At 54.1% G+C, this 13375-nt stretch overlaps 2 protein-coding genes across 8 annotated transcripts in view; both read right to left on the reverse strand.

The window, feature by feature from the left end:
• The window catches only part of CROT (carnitine O-octanoyltransferase), a 17996-nt gene extending 13847 nt beyond the window's left edge, over positions 1 to 4149 (reverse strand). The window contains exon 1 of one of the 2 annotated variants that reach the window (XM_032951803.2): positions 4040 to 4149. The gene's annotated coding sequence lies outside the window, so the exon portion shown is untranslated. Of the gene's footprint in view, positions 1 to 4031 lie in introns of both variants that reach the window. The other variant, XM_032951804.2, reaches the window with a different exon arrangement.
• Positions 4150 to 6640: 2491 nt separating this feature from the next.
• The window catches only part of LOC116941117 (kalirin-like), a 94853-nt gene continuing 88118 nt past the window's right edge, over positions 6641 to 13375 (reverse strand). For all 6 annotated transcript variants that reach the window (XM_032951801.2, XM_032951796.2, XM_032951798.2 and 3 more), the window contains 8 exons: positions 13003 to 13168; positions 12293 to 12414; positions 12042 to 12173; positions 11320 to 11487; positions 10511 to 10589; positions 10169 to 10369; positions 9784 to 9922; positions 6641 to 9073 (listed from right to left, as the gene is read on the reverse strand). In XM_032951801.2, coding sequence (XP_032807692.1) covers positions 8525 to 9073; positions 9784 to 9922; positions 10169 to 10369; positions 10511 to 10589; positions 11320 to 11487; positions 12042 to 12173; positions 12293 to 12414; positions 13003 to 13168 — 1556 coding nt within the window. In that variant the 3' untranslated portion in view covers positions 6641 to 8524. The remainder of the gene's footprint in view (positions 9074 to 9783; positions 9923 to 10168; positions 10370 to 10510; positions 10590 to 11319; positions 11488 to 12041; positions 12174 to 12292; positions 12415 to 13002; positions 13169 to 13375) is intronic.

A 13375-nucleotide genomic window follows, 5' to 3' on the forward strand; every position in this document is an offset into this window, starting at 1 on the left:
ATCACGTTCCACGGGCCGTTCTGTCACACACACAGGGAGGAGGAGGTTGCACTTCTCGTCAAGTGGCATTGATTGTACAAGTGAAGACTAAACACTGTCCAAACATCACACTAGAAACGTTTCGGACTTTGGGGCTTTTCTAGGAAAAGATAGCAAAAGTAAGGTTCCAATTGCACCACAGCAACCGTGTTCTATATGGACGCTCTGCAGTCATTACTGCAATTAAATAACTCGGCAGACACCGCCTTCTTCACACATCTGTCCCTCCAAACATTGGCGGTGTCATGTGGCAGCGTTATGCGGCGCATAGGGGCCCAATCGCCAACAAGGAGGCCCCGAATCAACAGATAAACATAGTAACATGTTAATAAAATGTATTCATTAAAAATTACCTACGGTCTATCACGGACCAAGCCCAATTAATGCATCTGGTGATCATATCAATAGAGCATACATCCATAATAGAAGTTTTTGTTGGGTCAGATCGCGTAAATCTAAATGTGTCGTTAAACCCGCCACTATCCTAGCACGGCCAATTAGTAAGGGTTTGTCAAGTAAACTAAACGTGCCAATTCGTTACTAGTTCAGCACACCGGTGTGTCGGACAGAAACCCCACAACATTTACAATTCGAGTTCGACGTTTCGCCGGTAACTAACAACCAGCATCATCATTACACCGGTGTGCCGAACTCGTAACGAATTGGCACGTTTTGTGTACGTGACGAACCTGATTGTCTGCGTCGGGTGGTGGCGGGTGTAACGACACGTTTGTATTTACGCGATCTAACTAAAAAAAAACTCCACCAAGGATAATATTGGTCGCGAAAGCTTCCAACGCGTTAAATAAAGCGGCATCAAGCTGCGCCATCCACCCCCTTTGAGTAAACTCTCGACCGATGGCTCCAGCATGAAATCAAGAGGCACGAGAACTCAATTGTGAGTATTGGACCTTTACATATTTTTACAAAAATGTAACACTGTCAACTGTGAGACTGTCTTCCTGCACACCCAATACACGGTGCAACTAAAATAATATATAGTTACAGCCTGACATATAACTATATGTGTACTGTTTGACACATCCCATCAGCAGCAGCCACAGGGTCTTCCTCCTGCGAGGAGAACGTTCCAACAGCATTGGTTCGACACAAACAAAACCCTGGGACCGGTTTCGACATTCAGCGTCTCATCAGCAGGGTCCGGCTGGCCTGAACCAATGCTGTCGGACTGCTGCTGGATGTTCATTGGCAAGGGCCCTCTCCGTTAGACACGGGGGTCCTCGTGATCATGTTGTGCTTAAGTAGAGAATCAATGTCATTGGTGCCGAGTGGAATGGCAACCCGCTGGGAGAGGGCTCCTTGATGATGAGACGTGAACCGACTGCCTGCTGAGCCGCGAGCACGACCAAGAGACGACCAAGAGACGACCAAGAGACGACCAAGAGACGACCAAGAGACGACCAAGAGACGACCAAGAGACCACCAAGAGAAGACCAAGAGACCACCAAGAGACGACCAAGAGACGACCAAGAGACGGACAAGAGACGACCAAGAGACCACCAAGAGACCACCAAGAGACGACCAAGAGACGACCAAGAGACCACCAAGAGACGACCAAGAGACGACCAAGAGACCACCAAGAGGCGACCAAGAGACGACCAAGAGACGACCAAGAGACGACCACGAGACCACCAAGAGACCACCAAAAGACCACCAAAAGACCACCAAGAGACGACCAAGAGACGACCAAGAGACGACCAAGAGACGACCAAGAGACGACCAAGAGACCACCAAGAGACCACCAAGAGACCACCAAGAGACGACCAAGAGACGGACAAGAGACGACCAAGAGACCACCAAGAGACCACCAAGAGACGACCAAGAGACGACCAAGAGACGACCAAGAGACGACCACGAGACCACCAAGAGACGACCAAGAGACGACCAAGAGACCACCAAGAGACGACCAAGAGACCACCAAAAGACCACCAAAAGACCACCAAGAGACGACCAAGAGACGACCAAGAGACCACCAAGAGACGACCAAGAGACGACCAAGAGACCACCAAGAGACGACCAAGAGACCACCAAGAGACGACCAAGAGACCACCAAGAGACCACCAAGAGACCACCAAGAGACCACCAAGAGACGACCAAGAGACGACCAAGAGACCACCAAGAGACCACCAAGAGACGACCAAGAGACGACCAAGAGACCACCAAGAGACGACCAAGAGACCACCAAGAGACCACCAAGAGACGACCAAGAGACCACCAAGAGACCACCAAGAGACGACCAAGAGACCACCAAGAGACGACCAAGAGACGACCAAGAGACCACCAAGAGACCACCAAGAGACGACCAAGAGACCACCAAGAGACCACCAAGAGACGACCAAGAGACCGCCAAGAGACCACCAAGAGACCACCAAGAGACGACCAAGAGACCACCAAGAGACCACCAAGAGACGACCAAGAGACCACCAAGAGACCACCAAGAGACGACCAAGAGACGACCAAGAGACCACCAAGAGACGACCAAGAGACCACCAAGAGACGACCAAGAGACCACCAAGAGACCACCAAGAGACGACCAAGAGACCACCAAGAGACGGACAAGAGACGGATCAACCGCGGCTCTCTCCACGACTCTCACTCACCACACCCACCCCGCACCCAGCAATCTGCCTCACATCCCCCTCTTAGCGCCCCTTCTTTTAATTAAGTTCCCCCTCCAATCTCTCCCATCACCTCCTCACAGTCTCCCTCTCTCCCATCACCTCCTCACAGTCTCCATCTCTCCCATCACCTCCTCACAGTCTCCCTCTCTCCCATCACCTCCTCACAGTCTCCCTCTCTCCCATCACCTCCTCACTGTCTCCCTCTCTCCCATCACCTCCTCACAGTCTCCCTCTCTCCCATCACCTCCTCACTGTCTCCCTCTCTCCCATCACCTCCTCACTGTCTCCCTCTCTCCCATCACCTCCTCACTGTCTCCCTCTCTCCCATCACCTCCTCACAGTCTCCCTCTCTCCCATCACCTCCTCACAGTCTCCCTCTCTCCCATCACCTCCTCACACTCTCCCTCTCTCCCATCACCTCCTCACAGTCTCCCACTCTCCCATCACCTCCTCACTATCTCCCTCTCTCCCATCACCTCCTCACAGTCTCCCTCTCTCCCATCACCTCCTCACAGTCTCCCTCTCTCCCATCACCTCCTCACAGTCTCCCTCTCTCCCATCACCTCCTCACAGTCTCCCTCTCTCCCATCACCTCCTCACAGTCTCCCTGTCGCGTCTCCCTCTCTCCCATCACCTCCTCACAGTCTCCCTCTCTCCCATCACCTCCTCACAGTCTCCCTCTCTCCCATCACCTCCTCACAGTCTCCCTCTCTCCCATCACCTCCTCACAGTCTCCCTCTCTCCCATCACCTCCTCACAGTCTCCCTCTCTCCCATCACCTCCTCACAGTCTCCCTCTCTCCATTCACCTCCTCACTGTCTCCCTCTCTCCCATCACCTCCTCACTGTCTACCTCTCTCCCATCAGCTCCTCACAGTCTCCCTCTCTCTCATCACCTCCTCACAGTCTCCCTCTCTCCCATCACCTCCTCACAGTCTCCCTCTCTCCCATCACCTCCTCACAGTCTCCCTCTCTCCCATCACCTCCTCACAGTCTCCCTCTCGCCCATCACCTCCTCACTGTCTACCTCTCTCCCATCAGCTCCTCACAGTCTCCCTCTCTCTCATCACCTCCTCACAGTCTCCCTCTCTCTCATCACCTCCTCACTGTCTCCCTCTCTCCCATCACCTCCTCACTGTCTCCCTCTCTCCCATCACCTCCTCACAGTCTCCCTCTCTCCCCGTTGTCGTCCCCACCTCCGCACAGTCTCCCTCTCTCCCATCACCTCCTCACAGTCTCCCTCTCTCCCATCACCTCCTCACAGTCTCCCTCTCTCCCATCACCTCCTCACAGTCTCCCTCTCTCCCATCACCTCCTCACAGTCTCCCTCTCTCCCCGTTGTCGTCCCCACCTCCTCACCGTCTCTCCTCCCCCGTTGCCACCCGACTGGTGCCGAAGGTCTCGAGGCCCGCGCCTGCCGCCGCCGCTGCCGCCGCCGCCGCTGCTCCACTCGCGGCGGCGTAGGAGGGGAGGAGGAGGGGGGTCCCGGGGGGGTCCCGGGGGGGTCCCCGCGGTCCTCGCTCGACGCGACTGGTCCGGGCTGCTGCGGGGACCCGGGGACTCTTGTGGGACCGCGGGGCCCGGAGCCCGACACAATCGCCTCCCTTGGCCGCGCGCTCCGCGGGGGATGCGGGGGCCCTGGTCGCGAGGGGGCCGGGTTACGCAGCGACCCCTGCCGGCCGGACCCGCCGCCGCCTCCTCCTCGTCGTCGTCGTCTGTGATCATCACGGGAGGAGGTGGGTGGGGGTGGTAAGCCCGGGCCTGTTCATGAGACACCGCGGTTCGAGGCCGCTGTCGTTGTTGTTGTTGTTCCACTTTCGGTATCAGCGTCCACGTCTCTTGCCCAGGTCATGGCGCTGTTCGACAGCGGTGTTCCTCTTGCAGAACGTGGCCGTGTTGCTTTCTTTTTGTTAATGCGTGCGACTAAACGTTTACAAGAGCATCCCGAAGCTGCCGGCGCCTCTCTCGTCATGTCACGACTCGAGCCGCACGCCAGCCAGCGAGCCGGCTCATTGCGTTACTCAGCACGAGTGTGGGGGCATTCCTCAACATTTGTGGTGCTCTTTGGCTCAGCTCTGCAGCATTCAATTATTCCCTGCTGTGATACAACTCCCGCGGGTCGTTACACATACCTTCTAACTCGTAATATCTTTAATGTTTTGTGTAACCGTTCTTTTCCCCGACAGGTTTTAGTTTTGGAGCTCTGCTGATCCTTTCTGTTTGGTCAGCATTTTGATCCCTCATCTCGCCTTCTTCTTCAGCGTGCTTCCTTATTATTTGTTTGTTCTCATCCATTCGGGTCACTCCGCGGGGGGTTTAGGGGCTTAACAGAAGTGGCAGCCACCCACTGACAGCGGAAATCTCAGCACGATTTGGATTTCTAAAGGATTGCCTCCTGGGCAAAGTTGGGTCATCTTTATTCAATGTTCTGTGTCGCGGTGAGCCGCTGCCGACGTTATGGCCGTACGCCCTTGTCGAACGTCGCCTGGCATCGACATTAGTTTGCTTCTTCCTGTTCGAGTTACGAGCGAGGCCACGTAATGATGTGGCCACATTTGTGCCGTCGTGACCATCCACCACCCAACATAGCTGCCACGTGTGTAAAAGCGTGTAATGCGCCATTGATTATAGTTTCAGCCGCCACTAATACGTTTAAAAAAAACTCTAGCAACCAAAATAAACATTAATTTCGCTTAAAGCTGCGCAAAGCGTCTTCGGGGCAAATTCAGAACGTCAGAATGACTTACTGAAACTGGTTCTTAAATCGCCTGGTGCAATTGCAACGTATCGACGATCTGAAACAATAATTTGCACATTAAATTCTGTAACTGTGAGTTTATTTGGCTGTCGGGTGGTGGATAGGTGGTGGAGGGTATCATTTCACAAATTTGGCGATACGTTACATGTCCGAACCCAAAAATCTATTATGAATAATGAGCATAATAGCGGTCGGCTAAAACACACACTGAGTTGGCATCGTGGGGTGTGTGGATGGTGCATCTGTCAGTGACCCAATCCAATTAACCGACATGGCTGCACTAACCTGTTAAATCATTGCTCCAACACCCCACTCGGCAGTAAGCCATTCTCTCTCACCTAACTCCCTTCAGCAAGCCTCTCATTACCACCTGCCCGATACGGAGATTCCTCCGCTTCTTAACCATCAAATACGTCGTCGTTCTTCTCCCACCTGAAACACGACGCGATATTTCATTCCGTCCGGCTCATTTTCACAACTCTCCACCGAATCCACGCTCAAAACCTCCCGATCCCTTTGCGTCTGTCTTTCGCGTTACCCACATCTCGTCTCGCAGGGGAACAGCCCCATCACACTCCAGACGTAGCTCTACATTTTATTTTCTTCGTTGAGCCATCAAAGTGCGTTAACCTTCATCATGGAACCTCCTTTGCCAGTGCCAAAATGTGAGAAGATTTTCCCCTTTTTTCTGGCAACAAAACAGGTGTTAAGATGTTAAAACACACCTTTTGGCGTCCTCTGGTCTAACACTGTTTTGAGACTAGGCTCAAAAGAATGCTGTCTCTGGTGTGGACTAATCAGTTTCAAGGACAATGCATATATTATCAGAGTATGTTTTTGTTTACATTCTGACCACAAGTATTGTGGTTAATGCAGACATGATTCCTCGTAAAAGGTTTCAGTTTGGTGTTTTAACATCTTAACACAGCTGTTTTGTCGCCAGAAAAAAGGGGAAAACCTATTCTCATGCGTTAACCTTCTAAACATTTCGATGTAACCCGCAGTGATATCGTCCCGAACGCTGACGCATATAGGGCAAAAGTCAGATTACGGTGTGAATGTCACAACACCCGTCATGATTCGTTATAATTAGGATGTTTGATTTTTCTTTCTCATGCGCTAGGTGCAAGTGGCCCTCGGTAGCAGGCGCTGCCTCATTACCTCCACCGTGCCACGTCTCCAATAACCAACGCGGACTCGGGTTAGGATGTAAAGCTTGCCTTTAATACTCCAGATTCACGGTGATAAAAAGTACGCACAGCACCACACGAGGGCCCTGGTGGGACCCGGTACACCGCACGGAGACGTCTCGCACACGCGGCCGACCTACCTCACCCACCACGGTCTAGGACGGCCATTAAATAGAACGCACACTATTTACACACAGAGGGCACACGGGGCACGCCGATGCTTGTACACTCACATGTAACATTGTCTAAAACGCTCAGAGAGCTGGTCACCGAGCCGAAAATACATTGAATTTTGGCAAAATATGCTTTCCAAACACAAGGCTGAATAATAGGTTTTCGGCCTTGAGCCTCGACAGCTTAAACCTGCAAAAAGGTTACATTTTTCAGATTGGCAGCCAGGTTGTACAGAACCACACGCGCGCACGCACGGCACACGCGACCACGGCACACGCGCACACGTGGGGTGGAATCGGCATGGCATGCACACACACGACGGCATGTACAGGTGGCACGCACAGACGGCACACACGCATGGCACACGTACCACAGCTGGGGGAAAGGCGCGCGGCTAGTGGAGTGGGGCAGCGAGGGCGAGCATGCGGGGCGCACGCCACTCATCACCCACGTGGGGAGGAGGAACGCAAAGCGTACCAACACCTTCCGTTAAACAACACTAAACGCTATGGTTACTGCATGAGACATTCTTTTTTTTCCAAACACATGGCACGAGCAGAGTACACACTACATTTATTAATCACTTCAGGTCCCTTAGCCCACACGTCTGTCTGTTCAGAACGCTTCGTGATTACAGCCACGCCCGGTCACCACTCGCGCTGCGGGTGTTCGTGCCCAGGCATGTAAAATCTGACGTTGTTGTAGGGGAACACCTAGTCAACACGCCAACGTGGCCTGGCCTCTGTACAGATGCACTCGACCTTCCTGCCCATCAGGCCACCACCGTGTCTGGCCTGAGGGGCAGACGGGACGGTGAACAGTGTTGCCGTAATACAGGTGGCCCTGCACTGAAACCACACTTTAAATGCTATTTTGCATTGGAACTGGTCTCTATAGGGATTTGTTAAATATACTTTGAGTAGCTCCATGGAGCCTCAACATTGGGCCAGCGCACTACCTTCTCTCGTAGTTATGAGTGGGTTGTGGATGTGTGAGTTGATTTTGCTTACTCCGCTAACAGGAGCTTGGCATTGAACAGTCTGGCGTTGAACGACGTGGCCTTGAACATGCGTGCGAGCACACGTGTGCATGAATAAAGTTGCATACGCACACTCATTTGCATTCACCCACACGCATAGGTAAGCAGCCAGTAGGCATGCGGTCTGTTTGGCCCAGGTAACCCGCCCATTGTACCAAACGAAACCACCAGGTGGACCCGGGACATCATGCAAGCCCTGGGCACCTTCCTGCATCAGACGCGTGGAAGCGCGTGTCGCCTTCACCTGCCACCCGGGGCCCGTGTGCGCTTGGTTACCTTCATGCCCGTCATGCAGCCCTACTGCTCCTCCTGGTAGTTTTTGGCTTTTAAACCGTGTCCACGTTCTGTACAAAACTGTTGTCCGAGGAAAATAGTTCACTTGAGAGGGAGCACTGTGCAATGTTTCCCCCTTAAAAAGTGAGCGGCCAAGTGTTGCATTTGCATTGGTTTTCCTTGCCCGAGGGTGGACTGGCTGTAAGAAACGAAATGTAAAAGTATGCCAAGGCTCAGGTAGAACCTCTTTCGGCTGCTCAAACTTCTGAAAACTGGTTGCTATTATTATTGCTTCCTTTGCCTTACGACCTTTAAACTGCTCGGCCTAAAGGTCGATTGCTCAACCCAAGGACCCCCCCCCCCACTGCCCAGGCCCCAGGATCCCCACTCGACGTCTGCCGAGCGGGTCGTTACGCCCGGATGGTGGCGCGGCTGATCATGTAGTCGGTGACGGGGCTGATGGGCTGCGCGTCGTTCTGATGGCTCCGCCTCTCTATGAACGCGGCGAGACGGGCGACGTCCAGCAGCGCGCCGGGGTAGGCGTAGCCCGGGCACTGCAGCCAGGGATCGAGCAGACAGGCGGAGCATGGGGGGCGCCGCGCGTAGTCACCCTGCAGCAGGAGGCGCACGAACGATCGCGCCTCCTCGCTTACGCTCGCAAAGTACTCCTCCGGGAAGCTGTAATCAAGGCGGCAGATGTTGAGGCAGGTCTCATCGACGCTCTCGTCGAGGAAGGGCGACACGCCGCTGAGCAGCACGTAGGCCAGGACGCCGAGGCTCCACGCGTCGGTGCTGAGCGCCACCGGCTGGCCGCGCACCACCTCGGGCGAGGCGAACTCGGGGCTGCCGAGCAGCACGTGCACGTAGTAGTGCGTGGTGATCTGCACTGCCTCGCCCAGGTCCACGAGCTTCACCCGCACGGCGGACGGACTCGACACCTCCACCAGCAGGTTCTCGGGCTGATGACGCACGGACACAGCACCCCAAATATGAACGCAAACAACGGGAAATGCTTGCGGATCACACATTCGCGAAACTCCCAACTCGACGAGGTCGCCACCTCCTGGCTTGCAAAGGTATAGCAGTACAGCAAATAGCTTCATTTCCATCTTTTATCTGTGTGGGCATTGAGTTTTGGGCCACCCAGTAATGAAGTTGGCCAAACATCCCAATATAGGACCAGAGAACTTGGGCAACTGTTGATGCCAATTCTGACTGCCTTTCCTCTTGCCTGCGGTTTCCCACGCCTCTGTACGGAAACTGCGCATTACAAACTCTATTGCGTTTTTAGAAGTAATATGCATGAACAAAGCTATTTTAATATATATAAATATATTAACACGGTTGAATTACTGGAACATGTGACATTATGCCTTCTCTGTGTGCCGGACAGGGCTCTGTCAAAGAGTCTTTGGGTAACATTGGTAAGGAAGGCCCATAGGCTGTTGGAATATGTTACACGTAACGCTCCACAACAGAGCATCGTGAGCTCATACAAAAAAAATATCCATACTATCTACCATTCTCAACACAGGCTACAAACAGACAGACAAGACGCACATAAGCTGGCAACACTGCAAGAAATTGAATGGACAAGAGGGACGCATTATACTGCACATGGATCACAGGTCGGATGCCCTGCATGCAGAGTTTTGCTAAGAATGGTCACCTTGATGTCCAGGTGGGCAATGCGACAATTGTGCAGGTATTGCAGCGCGTGCAAGGTGTCCCGCAGGTAGCCCGCCACGCTCTCCTCCGTCAGCTCTCCCCGTCGGACCACGTGGTCAAGTAGACGACCATCTGGCAATCTGCAGGACAAACAGACAAAGTTCCACCTATAGCCTTAACAGACTGTTGGGGCAAGTTCTGTTAGCGAGCGACTTTTGATGGCCAATATGCCACACGATGGTGTGGTGGCTAGCACTATGTCCAATCGCATTTGCCTCCCCAGTAGTGCCGTTCACACGTCGCAGGCGAGAATGGCGATTTTTCAATGGGTAGCTTGTGTTGCATGAGCACTGGCTGAGACAGAAAGGGAAGGAAACGCGACTCACAGTTCCAGCACTAGCACGAAGCTCGACGACGTCTCGTAGGTGTCCAGCAGCGACGGCAGCTGCGGGTGCTGCAGGTTGCGCAGCACGGCCGCCTCGTGCGCCACCTGCTCCTTCCGCTTCAGCTTCTTGCTCACGAACTTGGCCGCCACTTCGCGGGGGCTGCCCTTTTGCAGGCAGCGTCGCACCACCGAGAACCGGCCCCTGCGGCGGCACAGGAAACGACGTGGCGCGCTGAGGGCGCCGTGCGGCTCGAACGTGGCGGGGGGGGGGGGCAGGGGGGAGCGGTGGGGGGGACGGTCAGGCGACGGGGGGGGTCTCGCGCAGAGTGGAGGAGGGCCTCACCGTCCAATCTCGGCGAGCTCGGCGTAGGTGCTGTCGAAGTTGTCCTTCCAGACCGTACGCAATCCATCACTGCTGGCATCTGCACCGCGAAGGGAAATGACTTTTCACCTTTACAATCCATAAATTGTGGCGACTCACACCGCCAAAGGTTACAGTGGGTTTTTTTTACACAGTTGATGAGCACAGGCCCAACTCGTCATGCGGTTAGCAACAAACAGCACCATCAAAGTTATAACACAAACAGAGTGAACACGCGTCTTGAATTTACTGTAACAGCTTGGGGAAAGAGACCATGGAAGGGAATTCCAAAATGCAGCAGTGTGAGGGTAGAAGCAGAAAGAGAAGTGTCGTGACCTGCAGTGCGGTAAATGAGTGGGCAAGTGAATGAGTGAATGTGTGTTGTGACCTCCAAGTGCGCAGTGTTTGAACACAGTGTGAATGAGACAGAACGGTCTGGTAGACCGATTCTTCACACGGGTGGAGGAATCAACAAGTGAGGTTCACGGGAACAGTAGCCATGGTAGTGGAGATGAAAGAGTAATAACACTGTCAGTAAGTGAGCGAGCGATTGGAGTGAATTAGTGAGTGCTGGATCATCAATCACCCTGACAAGTGCAGTGAGGTAGGAACTGGGTTCTCCACCCAAGATACGACAGCAGTATTTCAAGTCGGTAAGTGACGAGCGGGGTGAGAGGGAGTAGGGATGGGGGGGACAGGGCAGGAGGGAGGAGGAGGCAGTGAACGGTGACTGATTGTGAATTAGAGCCGTGGCGGAGCGACCGTGTGCTTGTGTCGGTGCACGCCAGTGCCTGGGTCGCTGGGCAGGGCGATGAACGTGGACGGCTCGCTGGGCGAGCTGATCCCCCATGGGTTGCTGGCGCTCACTCGGAACTGATACTGCCCACCGGCGCTGAGCTCCTCCACCAGCAGGAAGGTCTCCAGCGTGGACGTCACCACGTGCTGCCAGCCTGGCATGCCTGCAAGATGCACGCGCCGTTACGCCCGCTCCGCTGCACTGGCTGCACCGAGCCCGTCGCACGCGACAAGCGGCACACGTCACGTCTTACCTCGACGCATTTGAAAGGGCAGCTCCAGTGCCAAATGCCCCTGCGCGGCACAAGGCGACTCAGCACCTGGCCTGCTACTGGGCATTAGTTTGCCTGAAGAGGTTAATTATTGCTATTTGGCAAATTGGGGACCATTATGCCTGCACCCAACAGCCCACACATTTCAAATGATGTCAGGCGATCTTTAACATCCACTTTAAAGCAGATGGAGCATTGTAATTTATGGTTAATACACCTGCAGTAATAACCAGGGCGACGTGCCGGATTCAAACTGCGGACCTCTGCAACAAGCGGCGAACGCTGGGCCATGTGCTCCAGCGCCTACGCCATGTCCGCTCCCCGCAAACAGATCACCCCTGCGCTGCGATTTCAGCGATAATCTGATGCATGAGGCACACTGGCAATCTCTATGCTTAGTTGGTCTCCTGTGACAGACAGGGAGCGTGGAGAGTGAGCGCCCATACCCTCCTCGCGGTACTCCACGGTGTAGCTTGAGATTGGGCAGTTGCCGGTGCTGGCAGGCGCCGGCCACCGCAGGAACACAGAGGAGCTGCTCCGCTCCTGGGCCACGGGGCGGCCCGGAGCTCCCGGCACCCCTGCGAGCGTGAGACCACGGGGAGCCGCTCGGTCTTCTTGTTTGACGACGGACGGAGCATCGCACCAAAATAATAAATGAAGTGCGTCGCGGAAGAGAAGGGAGGAGGAAGGGGCGTACCCTGCACGCGGAGCGTTGCCGACGAGGTGGAGGCTCCCACGTCATTGCTGGCCACGCAGGAGTACAGCCCGCCGTCCTGCGGCATTACGCTGTGGATCTTGAGCGTCGCCTCCCCAGAGTCACTGCCGGCCGCGACACCACGACATCTCAGCACACGCCCCCCGCTCGGCCGCCACCCCTGCCCCCTCACACTCTTTTCCTTTTCACCAATTTTATTCGAACCCTGGTGAAATGGGCCGCCAGGCCCTCTCGGAATAAGTCGCTCCTACAAGTGGAATTGATGCGATTCCACATAACGGTGGGAAATGTAAACAATTGGGCGGAAACTTTTTGTTGTGACGCTTTATCCGAGTTGTGTACGATCACCGTGGCTTCGGAGCAGGGGGTGTGCAAACTTTTCCTTATTCGTGCTCTTGGTGTCGTGTCTCCAGATGAAGAAATCTACACTCGGAATGCTCACAGCGAGGAGAGTAACACCGCCTTTTTTCTCAGGACAGCCCCAAAATATGACACTACAGAACTACTTCTGAAATCCCCAAAGGGAATTCCTGCTCAAATGAGCAAGAAAGCGGTGCTAATCTCCTGCTTGCAGCTGTGAGCCAGCAGTAGAAATTCCACACTGTTGACTTCCTCACAAAGTGGCGATCAATGAATCTACCTGTGCCGGGCGTGCGGGAGGGTGAAGGCCGGCTGTGCGTGGCGGCGCTCACCTGTACGCGAGCGTGTACTTGTTGCTGCTGGGAGTGATGTTGGCCTGTCCCGGACCACGCCATACCACGGTAGCGCGCGGGCGACCGCACACCTTGCACCGCAGGGTGGCCGTCTCGCCGATACCACAACTTGTATCCTGCACGGGGTGAAGGAACTCCGGGGCAACTGCACGACAACAACAACGACAGTGACAACAATGACAACGACAACAACAACGACAGTGACAACAACGACAACAACGACAGTGACAACAATAACAACAATGACAACAACGACAGTGACAACAATGACAACAACAACGACAACAACGACAGTGACAACAATGACAACAATGACAACAACAATAACAACAGTGACAACAATGACAACAAC

Source organism: Petromyzon marinus, chromosome 10 (assembly GCF_048934315.1).
Source record: "Petromyzon marinus isolate PM22_M1 ecotype Great Lakes invasive population chromosome 10, UKy_Petmar_22M1.pri1.0, whole genome shotgun sequence".
Lineage (NCBI taxonomy): Eukaryota > Metazoa > Chordata > Hyperoartia > Petromyzontiformes > Petromyzontidae > Petromyzon > Petromyzon marinus.